We start from the raw sequence: 23,706 nt of genomic DNA on the forward strand, positions 1-23,706 counted from the left end.
TGTGGTTTCATGGAACAGGACACTTTGCTGATTCGATTGCTCTATTTTTTTCTATCTACATTTACATTTGGTCATTCAGCAGATGCTCTTATCCAGAACGTGCATTCAACTAAGGTAGGTAAGGTAAGACAACCATATATCACAGTCATTACAAGTAGGGGATTGTCATTACATCTAGGGGATTGACTCTAAACCTTACTGCAGTCATATCCAGAGCTCCAGTTTGAGTGGTTACTTTATTTTGAATCTGATGAGTGATTTGAAATGTCACAGAAGACTTTTCTGCACATTTAAACCAGTCTGCTGCATTATTGGAGCTGCTCTGCTCTGCTTTGTCAAATGAATATAATTGTATCATGTGTTTGCTACTGGCAAATGGAGAGTGACTGCTTGCTTATATACGAGCCTTGAATACCAATGATACCTGAGAAGAATGTATCCCATGTGTTTGTATGTATTGAAAGAAACATGAGGTTGTGTGTGCACATCACCTGATGTGGGATCATTCTTCCTCGTTTTGCTACCAGCTCTGTAATGGATGTTGATGTGTTTAGGTTCAATTTCGTTGTGCAAGGCTGCTATATTCCCAGAGATGATATACAGTGCACTGTACCGAATCTGTTAATTGATTATGTACAGTGAGTACACAAAACATTCATTGACATAGACAGACCAGGTGAATCCAGGTGAAAGCTATGATCCCTTATTGATGTCACTTGTTAAATCCACTTCAATCAGTGTAGATGAAGGGGAGGACCCTTTCCTGCAGTCAAGTTACCAAATTGCTCTCTAGTGGCCTCGTGGATGGAATTTTAATTGGAAAATCCGGTGTTTCTATGTCAAAGGGTTTTGTTATATTTCAGTCTTCTGTGATGTGTATATAAAGTGTAATATTGGGAAGCGAACTCAAAATGGAATACATTTCAACTCTATATCTGACATGGTACAGGTGTCTTCTTTTTTTTAAGCACATAACCATGTTTGTTAGGTATATACTTTTGTTTTAAAGAACATTTGTTAAAGTATCACCAAGAAACACCCTATGACTGTCACGTCCTGACCAGTAAAAGGGGTTATTTGTCATTGGAGTTTGGTCAGGGCGTGGCAGGGGGTGTTTGTTTTGTGTGGCTCGGTGTTTTTGGTTTATGTTCTATATTTTCTATTTCTATGTGTTTATCTAGTTTTCTATTTCTATGTTGGGTTTTTTGGCAATGACCTCCAATTAGAGGCAGCTGGTTGTCGTTGTCTCTAATTGGAGGCCATATTTAGTTGGGTTTGTTTTTGTCTTGTGTTTTGTGGGTGCTTGTCTCTAGTATAGTCTGTGCACCTTACTGGACTGTTTTTGTCGTTTGTTTATTTTGATTAAGTGTTTTCTTTAATAAAATAAGAAGATGAGCACTTTACCTGCTGCGTTTTGGTCCCCCTTCAATGACGCCTATGACAGAACCACCCACCAAAGAAGGACCAAGCAGCGGAGGAAGAAGCAGCAGGAGAGCTATTTGGAGTCATGGACATAGGAGGAGATCCTCGATGGCAAGGGCCCATGGAGCCAGGCTGGGGAGTACCAGCGCCCGAAAGAGAAGCTGGAGGAAGCGAAGAGGGAACGACGGAGGTATGAGGCATTATATCCTCCATTTCAGGAGGTGAGGAGGCAGCACTCCCCCAAAGAATTGGGGGGGCATACGGGGAGTTTAGTTAAGTCAGGGGGGAGCCCTGACCTAACTTCCCGGGCGTACAGGAGAGAGCCATGGAGCAAAAAGGAGCCAGTCAAGGAATCAAGCGAGGAGCTTGACGCGAGATTCCAGAGAGAGGTACTGGCGAAAAGGGCACGAAGGAGCACCTGTGCTTACTATGGGGAGCGACGGATCAAGCAAGCACCATGTTATGCGGAGATACGCACGGTTTCACCAGTGCGCAGCTACAGCCCGGTGCGCTTGGTGAAAGCTCCTCACAGGTGTCATGCTAGAGCCAGCATCGAGCCAGGACCGGTGATGCAAGTTGCAAGCATCAGACCACCAGTGAGGGTCCAGGGCCCAGTGTACCCTGTTCCTGTTTCTTGTACTCTTCCTCCAGTGCGCCTGTCCAGCCCAGTACGTCCTGTTCCTGCTCCTCGCAATAGCCCTGTGGTGCGTTACTAGTCTGGCGCCTCCAAAGCCAGCCCCACGCATCAGGCCTCCAGTGCGCCTGCCCGGCTCAGTACGTCCTGTTCCTGCTCCCCGCACTAGCCCTGTGGTGCGTGTTACTAGTCTTGCGCCTCCAAAGCCAGCCCCATGCATCAAGCCTCCAGTGCACCAGCCCAGTCCTGTACGTCCTGTTCCTGCTCCCCGCACTAGCCTTCAGGTGCGTGTTACTAGTCTGGCGCCTCCTAAGCCAGCCCCACGCATCAGGCCATCAGTGCGCATTCCCAGTCCAGAGCTTCCGGTGACAGTTCCCCGTCCAGAGCTTCCGGCGACAGTTCCCCGTCCAGAGCTTCCGGCGACAGTTCCCGTCCAGAGCTTCCGGCGACAGTTCCCCATCCAGAGCTTCCGGCAACAGTTCCCCGTCCAGAGCTTCCGGCGACAGTTCCCCGTCCAGAGCTTCCGGTGACAGTTCCCCGTCCAGTGCTTCCGGCGACGTCCTACAGTCCGGAACCTGCGGAGATGGCCTACAGTCCGGAGCCTGCGGAGACGGCCTACAGTCCGGAGCCTGCGGAGACGGCCTACAGTCCGGAGCCTGCGGAGACGGCCTACAGTCCGGAGCCTGCGGAGACGGCCTAGAGTCCGGAGACGGCCTACAGTCCAGAGACGGCCTACAGTCCAGAGACGGCCTACAGTCCAGAGACGGCCTACAGTCCGGAGCCTGCAGAGACGGCCTACAGTCCGGAGCCTGCAGAGACGGCCTACAGTCCAGAGCCTGCAGAGACGCCCATCAGCCCTGAGCCTCCAGCGACGCCCCTCAGCCCTGAGCCTCCAGCGACGCCCCTCAGCCCTGAGTCTCCAGCGACGCCCCTCAGCCCTGAGTCTCCAGCAACGCCCCTCAGCCCTGAGTCTCCAGCGATGCCCAGAGCCACCTCCGTAGTGGGAGGATTGGGAAGGGGGGTGTAGCACAGGGCCCGTCGTTGACGGTAGCCACCCTCCCTTCCCTCCCTTTAAGTTTGGGGTTGTTTTTGTGGGGTTTTGTTTTTGAGGTGCATTCGGGGTCTGCACCTTTGGGGGGGGGGGGGGTACTGTCACGTCTTGACCAGTAAAAGGGGTTATTTGTCATTGTAGTTTGGTCAGGGCGTGGCAGGGGGTGTTTGTTTTGTGTGGTTTGGTGTTGTTGGTTTATGTTCTATATTTTCTATTTCTATGTGTTTATCTAGTTTTCTATTTCTATGTTGAATTTTTTGGCAATGACCTCCAATTAGAGGGAGCTGGTTGTCTCTAATTGGAGGCCATATTTAGTTGGGTTTGTTTTCTCTTGTGATTTGTGGGTGGTTGTTTCTAGTATAGTCTGGCACCTTACTGGACTGTTTTTGTCATTTGTTTATTTTGATTAAGTGTTTTCTTTAATAAAATAAGAAGATGAGCACTTTACCTGCTGCGTTTTGGTCCCCCTTCAACGACGCCTATGACAATGACTCTAATATAGCCCACTGCAGTAAAAGGTTATTAAAGAAGGCTTTTTAAGCATTGAGACAATTGAGACATGGATTGTGTATGTGTGCCATTCAGAGGGTGAATGGGAATGACAAAAGGTTTAAGTACCGTTGAACGGGGTATGGTAGTAGGTGCCAGGCTCACAGGTGCATTTTAATATTAGGAAGATGTTCCTAATGTTTGGTTTATTCAGTGTATGTCATATGTGCGACAATACTGTAGGATACTAGACTGCTACCAAACGAGAGTACGCACAAGCTTATCGTATGCTGTTTGTGTTGACAGGTTTGTTTATCTAAAGCCCATTTGTTTCTTTTTAAAAATGAAATTCCATCCCCTGAACTATAAGGTCACCCATATGTTAAAAACACACTTTCCCAAACGCTCCCCTCAAAAGTGTATTTTTCCTCTCATAGAGTTTACAATATAATGATGGGTACCGTCAGCGGGGTACCTGGCCTATTCACAGGGGGTCCTTGGGAAGACTCATAAGAATATAGGCCTAATGATCAGTTGCACATGAGGGGGTACTTCATGCAGAGCAAAATGTGGTTGGGGTAAAATAACCAAAAAGGGTTGAGAACCATTGAGTCATGCAATACGTTATACAGGGTCACTCATAAACAAATACACATTATCACACTATCTTCCTTAAGGTTTATGCCTGTTCTTATAGGGTTTGTGATAACACTTTATTTTGAGATGCCCCCGATGCTCAACAAACTATCAATAGACTATCATTAACAATAAGTTACAAGATGTTGGATATTGTGTGTCTGTGCGTGTTCCTTCTGTCATAAGGCCGGTTTCCCAGACAAAGATTAAGCCTAGTCTTGGACTGAAAACCATTCTCAATGGAGAATCACCATTGGAAATGCTTTTAATGTCCAAGATTAGACTTAAACTTTGTCTGGGAAACTGCCCCTTTGTGTCTGTGTGTGTCTGTTCCTCTTCTCATAGAGTTAGTTTATAATGTAAAGAGTTACAATATGTGGGATCCCTGTGTGTTTCTCCTTCAGGTGCCGGAGGCTGGGCTCCTGTAGAGTCTAATAAGTACCAGTGGTTGGAGGTGGACCTGGGGGAGCGGACAGAGATCACAGCCGTGGCCACGCAGGGTCGCTATGGCAGTTCAGACTGGGTCTCCTCCTTCCTCCTCATGTTCAGCGACACGGGACGCAACTGGAAACAGTACCGCCAGGAGGACAGCATCGGGGTAAGTCTCAGTGGGCAACCTTGACTAGTGTACATTGTAGGTAATCATACCTGGAAGACAGTGTCAGGGTCAGTGGGCAACCTTGACTGGTTGTAGTCATTTAAACCTGCAAGGCAGCATTGGAGTCACAGAGCAAAGACCATATGGCTGCATCTGAAATTGCACCCTGTGGCACCCTTGTGCTACGTTTGACCAGGGCTAGCCTCTGCTCCTAGGCTTCGCTCACGTTGTGGTGAGGTGAAAGCCTGTAGCAGAGGCTAGACCAGGGCCCATGGACTATGGTCAAAAGTAGTGCACTATATAGGAATAGGGTGCCATTTCAGACGCTACCAAGTACACAATGTAGCCAAACTCTCAAATAGCCTCATAAGCGTCCTTTCACTATCAATGAATAATAGATGAATCACTGGAAGGCAGGAAAAGCCCAGCTTAGCTCTATACTGTTGGCTGAGAGAATTATTGGATATAGCTGCATTTTAGTGTGTTGCCATCCTTGTTACTTGCTTTCGGTACTAAATAGCAATCTGTTAATTTTAGCTGACACGAGGAAGAGATAATTAGAAAGATTGTCAATAAAACAATTCTGATTTCACAACATATGTGCATACAGACCTCTTCTATACTCACAGTATGACTATGCATATTTTTAAGTACTTGGCATCAAATTTCTGCACATAATCTCATCAATCCTAAGAACCTCTTAGAGGGTGTTTAAACTCCAGTTGACAGCAGGAGTCTACTATCAGTACCAGTCACAAGTCCTGGTACGTGTTTTTTGTTTCCTCAGACTGGGCTTAATAAGTTTGAGTTTAAGGGATGAGTGCTCTTCTCTCTCTCTTTCTCTTCTATGAGCGAAGGCTTGTCAGACTGGGGGCAGGCGTTGGAGGGATTTGTACCTTCACTCTGGCATATTTCAAAGGGACACCTCCCTCCCGGAGCAAATGAAAGGCAGCTTCCTGAGCTTAATCATACGCACGCACGTATGGGAACACACACACACACAAATGAGATGCAGCTTACTGAGCTTCCTTAGCAGAAAACAGGGGAATTTGTTGGGCTTAACACTTTGCTTCACCAGACACACGGCTCATCCTCTCTCTTCAAAGACAATGAGGATGCTTCTCAGCCCTCCAAATTATGCAGATTTTCGAACACAAAACCAAGATGGAACTCTTTGGCCTGAATGCCAAGTGTCACGTCTGGAGGAAACCTGGCACCATCCATACGGTGAAGCACGGTGGTGGCAGCATCATATTGTAGAGATGTTTTTCTGCGTCAGAGACTGGGAGACCAGTTAGGATCGAGGGAAAGATGAACGGAGCAAAGTATCGAGAGATGAAAACCTTCTCCAGAGTGCTCAGGACCTCAGACTGCGGCAAAGGTTAACCTTCTAACAGGACAACCACACAAAGCACACAGCCAAGACACCACAGGAGTGGCTTTGGGACAGGTCTCCAAATGTCCTGGAGTGGCCCAGCCAGAGCCCGGACTTGAACCCGATCGAACATCTCTGGAAAGTCCTGAAAATAGCTGTGCAGTGACGCTCCCCATACAACCTGACAGAGCATGAGAAGATCTGCAAAGAAGAATGGGAGAAACTTGTCACACCAAATACAGGTGTGACAAGCTTGTAGCGTCATACCCAACAACACTTGAGGCTGTAATCGCTGCCAAAAGGTGCTTCAAGAAAGTACTGAATAAAGGGTCTGAATACTTATGTAAATGTGATATTTCAATTTTCTAAAAACCTGTTTTTGCTTTGTCATTATGGGGTGTTCTGTGAAGATTGATGAGGAAAAAAAAGATTTAATACATTTTAGAATAAGGCTGTTAACGTAACAAAATGTGGAAAAAGTCAAGGGGTCTGAATACTTTCCGAATGCACTTTATGGTCTCCCCTAGCCAACATGAAAGGGAGCTACTGGCCTGGCTCTTGTCTATCTCACAATAATAGTTAGGACGTTAACAGTGTTAATTGGGTATTTCACCCTTATTTTAGCGTGTGAACCACCAATTAACTGGAGTGTCAACTTCAAAGGTAGGATGGAATTCTTCAAAGGTAGGATGGAAAACTCCTAGGGGATGAACCCATTATTTATCCATATTAATGAGAGACAGGGGCTGTGTCCCAAATGGTACCATGTTCCGTATTTAGTGCACTACTTTTGACCAGGGCCCATACACAGCACTAGTCAAAAGTAAATAGGTAATAGCATTCCATTTGGGACATAGCCAGGGAACAGGAGGAGAGGACAAATAATAGAACACAATACTGCTATGTAATATGTGCATGTCTTATTAGAAACATAAGTTAGGATCAGAGAGGTTAACGACGCTCATTACTCAAATAGTAGACCTAAGTATTTGCCAGCAAACACGAGACCGAAAGAGCATCAGTATTACATTTCTTATTAATCTCATCAGTAACAAACCCCTTTCAGAAGCCACTTTATCAATGTGGCCATATGCTCTTCTCAATAGGTGGAGGCAAAGCTATTGGGAGCATTCATCAGTGTGGGAGTATCTATTTTTATTTCATGAAAAAAAAGTGGGTTTGCCAAAGTAGTGGAGGCGGGTGGAAGGAGCTGTAGGAGGACAGGATTATTGTAATGGCTGAAATGGAATGGTATCAAACACGTCAAACATATGGAAACCACATGTTTGACTCAGTTCCATGAATTCCATTCCAGCCGTTACAAGTTGCCCGTCCTCCTATATCTCTTCCTACCAGCCTCCTCTGATCCAAAGAAGAAAAACAATTATATCATACAGTGGTAAATCAGGTAGTGCATATGGTAACTGTTTATTTGGATAGTCCCAAATAGACTGTTTGTAGATGTTCAACTAACTGTCAACAACATTTCAATGAACTATCCATTAACCCTAACCCTCTCTGTATGTTTGTGCCCTCTGTGTGTTTCTCCAGGCGTTCACTGGGAACAGCAATGCAGACAGTGTGGTGCAGTTCAAACTGCAGCAGCCAGTCTTTGCCAGGTTCCTACGGTTACTTCCTCTAGACTGGAACCCTAACGGGAGGATAGGCCTGAGGCTGGAGGCCTACGGATGCCCTTACAGTAAGTACAGCCAGGGGGGTTGGACAGGACATCATTTCCTTATTGCAATGAGATTACTCTAATCTGGTTGTATTGATGTCATTGCAACCAGTTTTGCCCCCTGGATATTTTTTCCATTATTAAACTAGGAAAGAAACTACTGTAGGTGTACATGTACTAACTGCTTTTTTCTTAAGATGAGCCAACAAACAATATGCGAAAGCTGAAGCTATTTTATTTTCACTGTTGTCATTTCTGTCTCACACAGACATATACTGTATATTCTTTCTCATACTCTGGATGCTAGGTCTCTGTTTCTCCCTCAGTCCAACAACCTATCCCAGGATTGTTTTTTAATCAGTCCAACATGTAGAGCGATGATTTATGAGTTGTATTACATTAATATATGAATTGTTTTTTTGTTCTTTTTGTAGGTGGCACTAGTGGGAGGAAATGTATTGTGAGACAAATGGGAGAGGACAGAGTGGATGTGTTTTGATATGTTATATTGTGTTTTGAATGATTATACGTGAGAACAGACGGTTTCACTCTCAAAACAATTAGTGTCCAGGGTTTGTTTATACTTATTTATAGCGAATTTATCTGACTTTTGGGTATGGAATTACAATCTGGAAGTTTTTGTTTTAAACACTCAGTGAGTGCTACCAGTGCTATAATTGTTCAACAGCCCAATTCAAATAAATAGTTGTATTTGGTCATTTTTCTGTAATGACCATGTAATCGGTAATCATGTAAATTAAATGCCAGGGAAGTAGCTGGGTATAACAGTGTTACCCAAATTACAATATATTATACAGTGAGTTTACCAAGCATTAGGAACACCTTCCTATTGAGTTGCGACCCCCACTTTTGCCCTCAGAACATCCCCAATTTGTCGGGGCATACAAGGTGTCGATAGCGTTCCACAGGGATGCTGGCCTATGTTGACTCCAATGCTTCCCACAGTTGTCAAGTTGGTTGGATGTCCTTTTGGTGGTGGACAATTCTTGATACACACGGGAAACTGTTGAGCGGGAAAAACCCAGCAGCGTTGCAGTTGTTGACACAAACCAGTGCGCTTGGCACCTACTACCATACCCTGTTCAAATGCACTTAAATGTTTTGTTTTGCCCATTCACCCTCTAAACAGCACACATACACAATCCATGTCTCAATTATCTCAAGGCTTAAAAATCCTTCTTTAAACTGCCTCATCCCCTTCATCAACACCGACTGAAGTGGATTTAACAAGTGACATCAGTAAGGGATTATAGATTTAATCTGGATTCATCTGGTCAGTCAATGACATGGAAAGATCAAGTGTTCTTAATGTTTACAGTAGTATACTCAGTGTATATTAAAGTATGTATGGCAGTGATTTGAAGGCCCCAGCCAGAGGCCATTCTGAGCCCCCCACTTCAAAATAATAGGGATTTATTCATAGTAAAGACATGTCATTGAACTGTAAAGCGCCATGAACATAACCAGTCATGATGTTCTCATCTGATTGTCAAGCAAATCACTTCAGAAAGTAGGTTACCTTCGCACGTTCATCCAAAATAATTCCAGCATCCGAACAGGACACCCGCCAACTTTCATTCAATTCGCAAGTGGCTGAAAATATCTCACCGTAGAAAGCATCCGAGCAAGCGAAACAGCACCCCTCTGTCTTATTATATGTAGGCCATGTATCTGATGCTGGCTGGACAAAAAAAGTATGACATGCCAGACAGCATCATTTTTGGCCAGACAGCATCCGATACATGGGCTACGCCACGGTTCCCCAAACTCGGTCCCCGGGACCCCAAGTGCTTGAAGAATTTTAAAAACAATAATATACAAATATTGTACAATCCAGGTATGGAAAACTCTTAGAGATTTACCATGAAAGACTCACATCTATAATCACTGCCAAAGGTGATTATAACTTGTATTGACTCATGGGGTACTTATCATACTTATCTAATCAAAATATATTATAGTTTTATTTTTCATTTATTTTTTACAAATGTTATAATTTTTTTCCACTTTGACATTACAGCATATTTTGTGTAGATCGTTGACAAAAAAATGACAACTAAGTCAATTTTAATCCCACGTTGTAACACAACAAAATGTGGAAAAAGTCAAGGGGTGTGAATACTTTCTGAAGTCACTTTGTCCTTTGCCTGTGCCTTGACAACGATGTCAGTATTATCAGCAGCACCTGTCTTTTTACTGAAGAAATGCGTATTGTATCCCCCTAAAGTCTAAGGGCCCAGGGCTGGGTTTCTAGTAAGCTAACATAAGGAATTGTTTTAATATACCAAGGATCATTTAGCTATTGAATTTAGAATGGACCCTGTAGGTATACAAACTCCCTCTAATTCAATTCAATTTAATGGGCTTTATTGGCATGGGAAACATATGTTTACATTGCCAAAGCAAGTGAAATTGTCACGTCCTGACCAGTAAAGGGGTTATTTGTTATTGTAAGTTTAGTCAGGACGTGGCAGGGGGTGTTTGTTTTATGTGTTTTTTTTTTTTTTTGGTTAATGTTCGATGTTAGTCTATTTCTATGTCTATGTTTAGTTATTGGGTTGACCTTCAATTGGAGGCAGCTGTTCCTCGTTGCCTCCAATTGAAGGTCCTATTTAGTAGGGGTGTTTTTTCATGGGTTTTTGTGGGTAGTTGTTCAGTGTGTAGCTGTGTACCTTACAGGACTGTTTCTCCTCGTTGTTTTTGATTAAGTGTAAATAAAGAAGATGAGTATTCACATTCCCGCTGCGCCTTGATCCCATCTTTACGACGAACGTGACAGAAATAGATAATAAACACAAGTGAAAAAAAGAACAGTAAATGTTACACTCACAAAAGTTCCAAAAGAATAAAGACATTTCAAATGTCATATTATGTCTATATACAGTTTTGTAAGAATGTTCAAATAGTTCAAGTACAAAAGGGAAAATAAATATACATAAATATAGGTTGTATTTACAATGGTGTTTGTTCTTCACTGGTTGCCCTTTTCTTGTGGCAACAGGTCACAAATCTTGCTGCTGTGATTGCACAGTGTGGTATTTCACCCAATAGATATGGCAGTTTATCAAAATTGGATTTGTTTTCGAATTCTTTTGTAGGTCTGTGTAATCTGAGGGAAATATGTGACTGACCGTCTTGATTCGGTCTTATGTAGTAACATTTGAAGTGGTGTTTTTAATAAAAGCAGAGACACAGAGCTACAAAATGGTATGTCATACACTGCATTTGAGGAACAGTGGGAAAGTAATTCGACTTTGAAAGTTGATAAACTTGTAACCTCACTTTTTGAGAAATTTGCCTTATAATGTTTTGGTACATATTGAAGAGCTCTTCTTTGTCTACACCCATTCAGCATCATTCACACCCTCTTAAGCTTTAGCCCCACCCAAACTTTAACCATTTTACTCGCCCTAGCAGAGCTGGTTAGGCTGTTTTCATATTATCCAAAGCGTTGGTGACTGTAACTGTGCTGCTGGCAACAATTTAATTACACTTTTTTTGCCGACATTTACCGGCCATTTACCGGCATTCATAAATGTATCAGTTAATCTGCGCTCTGGCACGCACATGAGAGTGCTCTGAAATCGGAGTAGGTGAATTTACGAATGCACCCGGAATGGTTACTTGCATAGTGGAGTCTTTTGTTAAGACATGTAGCTAGCTAGCTAGCTAAACAATGAACCATAATCCCAACTCATGACGTTACTACCCTGCATGAATCTGCAAGTAGCTAACCAACCAGTTTTAATGTTAGCTAGTCAAGCAAATGGCTCTGAGATACAAATAATAAGATCATACACGTAACGTTAGCTAGTGAGCCAGCCAGCTAACGTTAGCTAGCTAGCTAACAGTCCACTTTAATGCAATCCGGAGATTAGTGTTTTCTCCATATCCTTAACTATCACACTTGAATTCCACTTATTTCAAACTCTGTCCTCCAGAAAGTGGAGCAACACAGTTTTACTACGCAATTCATTAAAAAAAGCTGCGTTTTCACAGGATTACCAACACATACTGACCAGCTCAAATAGACAGAAGTGTGCTATATGGCCAACCAATCCAAACTCATCTCTCGGCATGTCCAGCCCACTCATTACCTCAGCCAATCATGGCTAGTGGGAAGGTTTCTGACTTTTTCTGTGGCTAAACCAACTAGGCTCGTAATTTAACAATTTTATTTTTATTTACAGATGGCAAACAAGTTTATTATTAAGGCACATGAAAGTTCACATGTTCGAGAAGGCATTTCTGCCCCCAAAAAAACATTTGGATTTAAAAAAATCTCCAGGTTAATTTCTCTGTAGGTGAGGGCTTTTGGAAATCGCTTCCTTTTAGGTGCTTGTAGAATTATAAAGTCCATTTTCTGGATTTTTATAATTAGCGGGCATCGGCCTAATTCTACTCTGCATGCATTATTTGGTGTTTTACGTTGTACACAAAGGTTATTTTTGCAGTCTCAATTTGGTGTTTGTCTCATTTTGTGAAATCTTGGTTGGTGAGCGGACCCCAGACCTCACAACCATAAAGGGCAATGGGTTCTATAACTGATTCAAGTATTTTTTGCCAGAATCCTAATTGGTATGTCAAAATCTATGTTCCTTTTAATGGTATAGAAGGCCCTTCTGGCCTTGTCTCTCAGATCATTCACAGATTTGTGGAAGTTACCTGTGGCGCTGATGTTTAGGCCGAGGTATGTATAGTTTTTTTGTGTGTTCTAGGGCAACGGTGTCTAGATGGAATTTGTATTCGTGGTCCTGGCAACTGGACCTTTTTTGGAACACCATTATTTTTGTCTTAACCTCTGGACGGGCTCGGACGGACATCCAGCGAAAAATCCTATCACCATTTGCATAACAAAATGTAATATATATATTTTTCTAATATAGGACTATTTTATATCGTTTTATAGATACACCTCTCCTGAATCGAACCACGTTGTCCGATTTCAAAAAGGCTTTACAGCAAAAGCAAAACATTAGATTATGTTAGAGGAGTATATCGTAAAAGTAGCCACATAGCCATTTTCCGACCAACCACATGCATCACAAATAACCAAAAAACAGCTAAATGCAGCACTAACCTTTGACAATCTTCATCAGATGACACTCCTAGGACATCATGTTACACAATACATGCATTCTTTTGTTCGATAAAGTTCATATTTATATATAAAAACAGCATTTTACATCGGCGCGTGACGTTGACTAACTATTTTCCCTCAAATGCGTCCGGTGAAACAGCGCTACAATTTACTAAATTACTATTCGAAAACATTTTTAAAATGTAATATTGTCATTCTAAGATTTATAGATTAACATCTCTTGAAAGCACCTGCAATGCCAGATTTAAAAATAACTTTACTGGGTAATCACACTTTGTGATAAAAGGGGATGCGATACTCAGAAAAATAGGCTACCGTTACAGGTCAGCGCCATCTTGGAACAATCGCATATCAAATCTAGTCTTGTATACTATTGTCAATAATCCCTTACCTTTGATTATCTTCATCAGAAGGCACTTCCAGAACAAGATATCAGAGCTGAGGATGATGTTAAAGAGTTGAATTTGTGGTATGTTTATTTTATAATTTCATTTAGGATACCATCAACCCCACAGGCCTTTTTGTGTTGAAGGGTTTATATTTTGTCCTGCAGTTCATTCAATGAAATTGGAGAATCCAGTGGGTTCTGGTAGTTTTTAATAGTTGAGTCTAAGACTTGTATTTGATCATGATATGTTTTTGCTGTTTGTGCTTTGTTATAGAGCCAAAAAGACTGGAGAATTGGTTTATCCATACATCTGGATAAATAACTTTTCGTTTTGTTTGTTTAGAGTTTTCAAATTTTCCCAGAAGTGGTTAGATTCTATGGATTCTTCAATTACATTGACCTGATTTCTGACGTGCTGTTCCTTCTTTTTCCATGGTGTATTTCTGTATTGTTTTAGTAGTTCACAATAGTGAAGGTGTAGGCTCAGGTTTTCTGGGTCTCTATGTCAAATCATATCAAATTGTATTGGTCACATGCAGATATTATTGCGAGTGTAGCGAAATGCTTGTGCTTCTAGTTCCGACAGTGCAGCAATATCTAACATGTATTCTAACAATTCCACAACAACTACCTAGTACACGCAAATCTAAGTAAAATAATGGAATAAGAATATATATATGGATAAGCAATGACAGAGCGGCATTGTCAGGCGTGTGCGTACATGTGCTGAAGTCGGGTGCAGGTGAGCAGAGAATTGTGAACAGGCGCACACTTTATTTCGGCAGGAGAGAATATACAGACGGACGCAGCTGCGTCCAAAAACCTCCAACCAACAAGGCAAAGTGTAAAATGCGCAAAAACAGTCACAACCATCAAATGTATACAAACAGGCTTCGTGAAATAACACGAGAGAAAAGGCACGCAAGCCTAGTGCGTACAAAAACATGATTCATACAAACAATCTCACACAAAGACATGAGGGGGAACAGAAGAATAAATGCATGTAGATTGATTGGGGAATGAAAACCAGGTGTGCAGGGAACAAGACAAAACAAATGGATACATGAAAAATGGAGCAGCGATGGCTAGAAAGCCGGTGACGTCGACCGCCAAACGCCGCCTGAACAAGGAGAGGAGCCGACTTCGGCAGAAGTCGTGACAGGCATAGGCAAGATGCAATAGATGGTATATAAAATACATGGTATATAAAATACAGTAAATACACTTCCGTTCAAATGTTTTGGGTCACTTACAAATATCCTTGTTTTTGAAAGAAAAACACATTTTTTGTCCAATAATGACATCAAATTGATCAGAAATACAGTGTAGACATTGTTAATGTTGTAAATGACTATTATAGCTGGAAATGGCAGATCTTTTATGGAATGTCTACATAGGCGTACAGAGGCCCATTATCATCAACCATCACTCCTGTGTTCCAATGGCACGTTGTGTTAGCTAATCTAAGTTTATCATTTTAAAAGGCTAATTGATCATTAGAAAACCCTTTTTGTAATTATGTTAGCACAGCTGAAAACTGTTGTCCTGATTAAAGAAGCAATAAAACTGGCCTTTAGACTAGTCGTGTATCTGGAGCATCAGCATTTGTGGGTTCGATTACAGGCTCAAAATGTCTAGAAACAAAGAACTTTCTTCTGAAACTCGTCAGTCTATTCTTGTTCTGAGAAATGAAGGCTATTCCATGTGAGAAATTTCCAAGAAACTGAAGATCTCGTACAACGCTGTGTACTATTCCCTTCACAGAACAGCGCCAACTGGCTCAAACCAGAATAGAAAGAGGAGTGGAATGCCCCGGTGCACAACTGAGCAAGAGGACAAGTACATTAGAGTATCTAGTTTGGGAAACAGATGCCTCGCAAGTCCTCAACTGACAGCTTCATTAAATAGTACCCGCAAAACACTAGTCTCAATGTCAACAGAGAAGAGGCGACTCCGGGATAATGGCCTTCTAGACGGAGTTCCTCTGTCCAGTTTTTGTGTTCTTTTTCCCATCTTAAACTTTTCTTTTTATTGGCCAGTCTGAGATATGGCTTTTTCTTTGCATCTCTGCCTAGAAAGTTGTCCTTGATGATCTTTTTGGTCTTCCTGTGACATTGGTGCTGTAGGTGTCCTGGAGGCCAGGTAGTTTACCCCCGATGATGCATTGTGCAGACCGCACCACCCTCTGGAGAGCCTTGCGGTTGTGGGCAGTGCAGTTGCCGTACCAGGCGGTGATACAGCCCGACAGGATGCTCTCAATTGTGAATCTGTAAATGTTTTTTAGGGTTTTAGGTGACATGCCAAATGTATTCAGCCTCCTGAGGTTCACCACACTGTCTGTGTGGGTGGACCATTTAAGTTTTTCCGTGATGTGTACACCGAGAAACTTAAAACTTTCCACCTTCTCCATTGCTGTCCTGTCGATGTGGATAGGGGGGTGATCCCTCTGCTGTTTCCTGAAGTCCACGATCATCTCCTTTGTGTTGTTGATATTGAGTGAGAGGTTGTTTTCCTGACACCACACTCCGAGTGCCCTCACCTCCTCTCTGTAGGCTGTCTCGTCGTTGTTTGTAATCAAGCCTACAACTATTCTGTCATCTGCAAACTTGATGATTGAGTTGGAGGCGTGCATGTCACCCTTGTGAGGCCCCAGTGTTGAAGATAAGTGAAGTGGAGATGTTGTTTCCTACCTTCACCACCTTGGGGCGGCCCGTCAGGAAGTCCAGGACCCAATTGCACAGGGTGGGGTCAAGACCCAGGGCCTCAAGCTTAATGATGAGTTTGTAGGGTACTATGGTGTTGAATGCTGAGCTAAAGTCAAGGAACAGCATTTTTACATAGATACTCCCCTTGTCCAGATGGGATAGGGCAGTGTGCAGTGTGATGACGATTGCATCGTCTTTGGGGGGGTAAGCAAATTGAAGTGGGTCTAGGGTGAAATGTAAGGTGCAGGTGATATGACCCTTGGCTAGTCTCTCAAAGCACTTCATGATGACAGAAGTGAGTGCTACAGGGCGATAGTCATTTAGTTCAGTTACCTTTTCCTTCTTGGGTACAGGAACAATGGTGGCCATCTTGAAGCATGTGGGAACAGCAGACTGGTATAGGTAGAGATTGAATATGTCCGTAAACATACCAGCTAGCTGGTCTGCGCATGCTTTGAGACACGGCCCGGGATGCCGTCTGGGCCGGCAGCCTTGTGAGGGTTAACACATTTAAATGTCTGCCACGGAGAAGGAGAGCCTACAGACCTTGGTAGCCAGCCGCATCTGTGGCACTGTATTATCCTCAAAGTGGGCAAAGAAGGTGTTTAGTTTGTCTGAAACCAAGACATCGGTGTCTGTGATGTGGCTGGTTTTCCTTTTGTAGTCTGTGACTGTCTGTAGAACATGCCAGATACGTCTCATGTCTGAGCCATTGAATTGCGACTCTATACTGACATTTCACTTGTTTGATTGCCTTGCAGAGGGAATAACTACACTGTTTGTATTCAGCCATATTCTCAGTCACCTTTTCCAAGTTTAAATGCGATGGTTTGCTCTTTCAGTTTTGCGTGAATGCCGCCATCTATCCACGGTTTCTGGTTAGGGTATGTTTTAATAGTCACAGTAGGTACAACATTTCCAATACACTTCCTTATAAACTCACTCACCGAATCAGTGTATACTTCGATATTATTCTCTGAGGCTACCTGTCCCAATCCGTTTGATCAAAACAATCTTGAAGCATGGATTCTGATTGGTCAGACCAGTGTTGAATAGTCCTTAGCATCCAGTTTGAGTTTCTGCCTATAGGAAGGGAGGAGCAACGTTGAGTCGTGGTTAGATTTTCCAAAAGGAGGGCGGGAGAGGGCCTTGTATGCATCACGGAAGTTAGAGTAGCAGTGATCTGGTGTTTTACCAGCGCGAGTGCTAAAGTCAATATGCTGACAGAATTTAGGTAGCCTTGTTTTCCTATTTGCTTTGTTAACCTCTTGGGGCTAGGTGGGACGCTAGCGTGCCACCCGTGGTGCACTCCATCAACAGCAGGTGCATTTCAAGAGCGGCAAATTTGAATCCAAATAAATGTCAAAATTCAAATTTTTCAAAAATACAACTATTTTACACCATTTGAAAGATAAACATCTCCTTAATCTAACCACGTTTTACGATTTCAAAAAGGTTTTACGGCGAAAGCATAAATTTAGTGTTTGTCTCTAGAGTATGTTAGGACAGTACATTTACAAGAGTTGTGTGTAATGTTTTGTCAACTCAAAGACAGGGTCACCAAAACCATAAAACCAGCTAAAATGATGCACTAACCTTTTACAATCTCCATCAGATGACACTCCTAGGACATTATGTTAGACAATGCATGCATTTTTAGTTCTATCAAGTTCATATTTATATCCAAAAACAGCGTTTTACTATGGCATTGATGTTGAGGAAATCGTTTCCCTCCAATAACCGGCAGTCAAGTCAGCGTAACAAATTAAATAATTAAAATTAGAAAACATTGGTAAAATATTATATTGTCATTTAAAGAATTATAGATTTACATCTCTTGAACGCAATCAACTTGCCAGATTTAAAAATAACCTTACTGGGAAATCACACTTTGCAATAATCTGAGCACTGCGCCCAGAAAAATACGCGTTGCGATACAGACTAGACGTCATGTTGGGGAGATCTAAAATCGAAAATACTATGTAAATAATCCATTACCTTTGATTCTCTTCATCAGATGTCACTTCCAGGTATCACAGGTCCATAACGAATGTAGTTTTGTTCAAAAAAGCTCATCATTTATGTCCAAAAATCTCCGTCTCGTTAGCACATGATGTAAGCCAGCCGGACTTCTCGTCATGAACGAGGGGAAAAAATATATTTCCGTTCGTTCAAACATGTCAAACGTTGTATAGCATAAATCATTAGGGCCTTTTTTAACCAGAACATGAATAATATTCAAGGTGGACGAATGCATACTCTTTTATAACGTAATGGAACGAGGGTACCCAACATGAACTCGCGCGCCAGGTGTCTAATGGGACATCATCGTTCCATGGCTCTTGTTCGGTCAGATCTCCCTCCAGAAGACTCAAAACACTTTGTAAAGGCTGGTGACATCTAGTGGAAGCAATAGGAAGTGCCAAAATATTCCTAAACCCCTGTGTTTTTCAATGGGATAGGTTTAAAGTCAATACAACACATCAGGTATCCACTTCCTGTCAGAAAATGTCTCAGGGTTTTGCCTGCCAAATGAGTTCTGTTATACTCATAGACACCATTCAAACAGTTTTGGAAACTTTAGAGTGTTTTCTATCCATATATAATAAGTATATGCATATTCTAGTTACTGGGTAGGATTAGTAACCAGATTAAATCGGGTACATTTTTTTTATCCAGACGTGCAAATGCTGCCCCCTAGACCCAACAGGTTAAAATCCCCAACTACAATAAATGCAGCCTCAGGATATATGGTTTCCAGTTTGCATAAGTCCAGTGAAGTTCCTTGAGGGCCGTCATGGTCACGGCTGTGACAATAACCGAGGAGAATTCCCTTGGGAGATAACATGGTCGCCATTTGATTGTGAGGAATTCTATGTCAGGTGAACAAAAGGACTTGAGCTCCTGTATGTTGTTACAATTACACCATGAGACGTTAATCATGAAACATACACCCAATCCATCTTCCGTAGAGATGATTATTCCTGTCGGCGTGCCGCACAAAGAATCCAGGTGGCTGTACCAACTCCGACAGAATATCCCGAGAGCCATGTTTCCGTGAAACAGAGTACGTTACAATCCATGATGTCTCTCTGGAAAGCAACCTTTGTCCTATTTTCGTCTACCTTGTTATGTAGAGACTGGACCGTAGCGAGTAATATACTAGGAAGAGGTGGGTGGTGTTCGGCGCATCCGAAGTCTGACCAGAAGACTGCTGCATCTACTTCTTCTCTGGCGGCGTTGTTTTGGGTCAGCCTCTGGAATCAGTTCAAATGCCCTAGGTGGTTCGGACAAAGGATCCTCTTCGGGAAAGTCGAATTCCTGGTTGTAGTGCTGGTAAGTTGACGTCACTGATATCCAATAGTTCTTCCCGGCTGAATGTAATAAAACTTAAGATTTTCTCGGCTAACAATGTAAGAAATAATACATAAAAAAAAACGAAATACTGCAAAGTTTTCTAAAGGCTAGAAGCGAGGCATCGCTCTCTGTTGGTGCCATCTTTTTGGTTGGATAGGTTTCTCAATTTCTTTGTTAGGTTTTTGCATTCTTCATCAAACCATTTGTCATTGTTGTTGATTTTCTTAGGTTGTCTGCTTGAAATGTTGGGATTTGATAGGGAATCTGAGAGGTCAGATATGTATGCTGTTTAGGTTTTCTACTGCCAAGTTTACAACTTCACTATTACAGTTAAAACTTTTGTCCAGGAAATGATCTAGAAATTGTCTGTTGTTGTCTATTTGTTTTTTGGTAGATTTCCACACTATTTTCCTACCATATATAGCATTTCTTAATATTATTCAGGTCCTTTGGCTTTGATACCTCATGATTGAGGATAGCTCTGTTCAAGTAGAGTGTGATTTGCTGTGATCTGATAGGGGTGTCAGTGGACTGAGTGTGAACGCTTTAAGAGACACTGAGTTGAGGTCAGGGTTAAAGAGATGAGCTATATGTGTACCTACCATAGGAGTCCCCTCGAAGCCTACCATTGACTATGCACATACCCAGCGTCCGACAGAGCTGCAGGAGTTGTGAACCGTTTTTGTTGGTTGTGTTGTTGTAGTTGTGTCTAGGGGGGCATGTTGGGGGGAATCAAAATCAAATCAAATTGTATTTGTTACATGCGCCGAATACAACAGCTTACCTGCAAGCCCTTAACCAACAATACAGTTTTAAGAAAATACAAAAAAAAAGTAAGAGAATAGAATAACAAATGATTAAAGAGCAGCAGTAAATAACAATAGCGGGGCTATATACAGGTAGTACCGGTATAGAGTCAATGTGCGAGGGCACCGGTGTTGAGGTAATTGAGGTAATATGTACTTGTAGGTAGAGTTTTTAAAGTGACTATGCATAGCTAATATTAGAGAGTAGCAGCAGTGTTCCAGAAGGTGGGGGAGAGGGGAATACAAATAGTCTGGGTAACCATTTCATTAGCTGTTCAGGAGTCTTATGGCTTGGGGGTAGAAGCTATTTAGGAGCCTCTTGGACCAAGACTTTGTCTTGATCACGTTGAGGGAGAAGTTGTTGTCCTTGCACCACTCGGTCAGGTCTCTGACCTCCTCCCTATAGACTGTCTCATCATTGTCGGTGATCAGGCCTACCACTGTTGTGTCATCAGCAAACTAAATGATGGTGTTGGAGTCGTGCCTGGCCGTGCAGTCATGAGTGAACAGGGAGTGCAGGAGGGGATTGAGCACGCACCACAGCGGGGCCCCTGTGTTGAGGTTCAGCGTGGTGGTTGTGTTGTTACCTACCCTTACCACCTGCAGGCGGCCCATCAGGATGTTCAGGATCCATTTGCAGAGGGAGGTGTTAACCTCTATGGGCTAGGTGGGACGCTAGCGTGCCACCCGTGGTGCACTCCATCAACAGCAGGTGCATTTCAAGAGCGGCAAATTTGAATCCAAATAAATGTCAAAATTCAAATTTTTCAAACATACAACTATTTTACACCCTTTGAAAGATAAACATCTCCTTAATCTAACCACGTTTTACGATTTCAAAAAGGTTTTACGGCGAAAGCATAAATTTAGAGTATGTTAGGACAGTACATTTACAAGAGTTGTGTGTAATGTTTTGTCAACTCAAAGACAGGGTCACCAAAACCATAAAACCAGCTAAAATGATGCACTAACCTTTTACAATCTCCATCAGATGACACTCCTAGGACATTATGTTAGACAATGCATGCATTTTTAGTTCTATCAAGTTCATATTTATATCCAAAAACAGCGTTTTACTATGGCATTGATGTTGAGGAAATCGTTTCCCTCCAATAACCGGCAGTCAAGTCAGCGTCACAAATTAAATAATTAAAATTAGAAAACATTGGTAAAATATTATATTGTCATTTAAAGAATTATAGATTTACATCTCTTGAACGCAATCAACTTGCCAGATTTAAAAATAACCTTACTGGGAAATCACACTTTGCAATAATCTGAGCACTGCGCCCAGAAAAATACGCGTTGCGATACAGACTAGACGTCATGTTGGGGAGATCTAAAATCGAAAATACTATGTAAATAATCCATTACCTTTGATTCTCTTCATCAGATGTCACTTCCAGGTATCACAGGTCCATAACGAATGTAGTTTTGTTCAAAAAAGCTCATCATTTATGTCCAAAAATCTCCGTCTTGTTAGCACATGATCTAAGCCAGCCGGACTTCTCGTCATGAACAAGGGGAAAAAATATATTTACGTTCGTTCAAACATGACAAACGTTGTATAGCATAAATCATTAGGGCCTTTTTTAACCAGAACATGAATAATATTCAAGGTGGACGAATGCATACTCTTTTATAACGTATTGGAACGAGGGTACCCAACATGAACTCGCGTGCCAGGTGTCTAATGGGACATCATCGTTCCATGGCTCTTGTTCGGTCAGATCTCCCTCCAGAAGACTCAAAACACTTTGTAAAGGCTGGTGACATCTAGTGGAAGCAATAGGAAGTGCCAAAATATTCCTCAGCCCCTGTGTTTTTCAATGGGATAGGTTTAAAGGTAATACAACACATCAGGTATCCACTTCCTGTCAGAAAATGTCTCAGGGTTTTGCCTGCCAAATGAGTTCTGTTATACTCACAGACACCATTCAAACAGTTTTAGAAACTTTAGAGTGTTTTCTATCCATATATAATAAGTATATGCATATTCTAGTTACTGGGTAGGATTAGTAACCAGATTAAATCGGGTACATTTTTTTTATCCAGACGTGCAAATGCTGCCCCCTAGCCCTAACAGGTTAAGTCCCAAAGTCCTTAGCTTAGTGATGAGATTTGAGGGCACTATGGTGTTGAATGCTGACCTGTAGTCAATGAATAGCATTCTCACATAGATGTTCCTTGTGTCCAGGTGTGAAATGCCAGTGTGGAGTGCATCATCTGTGGATCTGTTGGTGCGGTATGCAAATTGGAGTGGGTCTAGAGTTTCTGGGGTAATGGTGTTGATGTGAGTCTTAACCAGCCTTTCAAAGCATTTCATGGCTACAGACGTGACCTTAGTGTTCTTGGGAACAGGGACTAAGGTGGTCTGCTTGAAACATGTTGGTATTACAGACTCAGACAGGGAGAGGTTGAAAACGTCAGTGAAGACACTTGCCAGTTGGTCCGCGAATGCTCGGCGTACACATCCTGGTAATCCATCTGGTCCTGCAGCCTTGTGAATGTTGACCTGTTTAAAGGTCTTACTCACATCGGCTGTGGAGAGCGTGATCACACAGTCGTCCGGAACAACTGATGCTCTCATGTATGTTTCAGTGTTACTTGCCTCGAAGCCAGCATAGAAGTAATTTAGCTCGTCTGGTAAGCTTGTGTCACTGGGCAGCTCTCGGCTGTGCTTCCCTTTGTAGTCTGTAATAGTTTGCAGGCCCTGACACATCCGATGAGCTTCGGAGCTGGTGTAGTACGTTTCAATCTTAGTCCTGTATTGATGCTTTGCCTGTTTGATGGGTCGTCGGAGGGCATAGCGGTATTTCTTATAAGCTTCCTGGTTAGAGTCCCGCTCCTTGAAAGCTGTATCTCTACCCTTTAGCTCAGTGCTAATGTTGCCTGTAATCTATGGCTTCTGGTTGGGGTATGTACGTACAGTGACTGTGGGGACGGCGTCCTCGATGCACTTATTGATAAAACAAGTGACTGATGTGGTGTACTCCTCAATGCCATCGGAAGAATCCCGGGAACATGTTCCAGTCTGTGCTAGCAAAACAGTCCTGTAGTTTAGCATTTGCTTCATCTGACCACTTTTTTTATAGACCGAGTCACTGGTACTTCCTGCTTTAATTTTTGCTTGTAAGCAGGAATCAGAAGGATAGAATTATGGTCAGATTTGCCAAATGGAGGGAGAGCTTTGTCGCATCTCTGTGTGTGGAGGAATGGTGGTCAAGAATTGTTTTCCCTCTGGATGCACATTTAACATGCTGTTTCCCTGCATTAAAGTCCCCGGCCACTAGGAGCGATGCCTCTGGATGAGTGTTTTCCTATTTGCTTATGGCGGTATACATCTCATTGAGTGCGGTTTTAGTGCCAGCATCAGTCTGTGGTAGTATGTAGAACAGCTACGAAAAATACAGATGAAAACTCTCTAGGTAGATAGTGTGGTCTA

The 23,706-nt window shown here is 42.5% G+C and overlaps 1 protein-coding gene across 4 annotated transcripts in view; it reads left to right on the forward strand.

Annotated features, from left to right (window-relative positions):
- LOC106561104 (contactin-associated protein-like 4) overlaps positions 1-23,706 on the forward strand; it is a 206,707-nt gene that overhangs the window by 46,421 nt on the left and 136,580 nt on the right. For 3 of the 4 annotated variants that reach the window (XM_045688516.1, XM_045688526.1, XM_045688535.1), the window contains 2 exons: positions 4,637-4,830; positions 7,757-7,904. In XM_045688516.1, the coding sequence (XP_045544472.1) occupies positions 4,637-4,830; positions 7,757-7,904 (342 nt within the window). Of the gene's footprint in view, positions 1-2; positions 115-4,636; positions 4,831-7,756; positions 7,905-23,706 lie in introns of those variants that run through there. The other variant, XM_045688540.1, reaches the window with a different exon arrangement.

Source organism: Salmo salar, chromosome ssa01, assembly GCF_905237065.1.
Source record: "Salmo salar chromosome ssa01, Ssal_v3.1, whole genome shotgun sequence".
Lineage (NCBI taxonomy): Eukaryota > Metazoa > Chordata > Actinopteri > Salmoniformes > Salmonidae > Salmo > Salmo salar.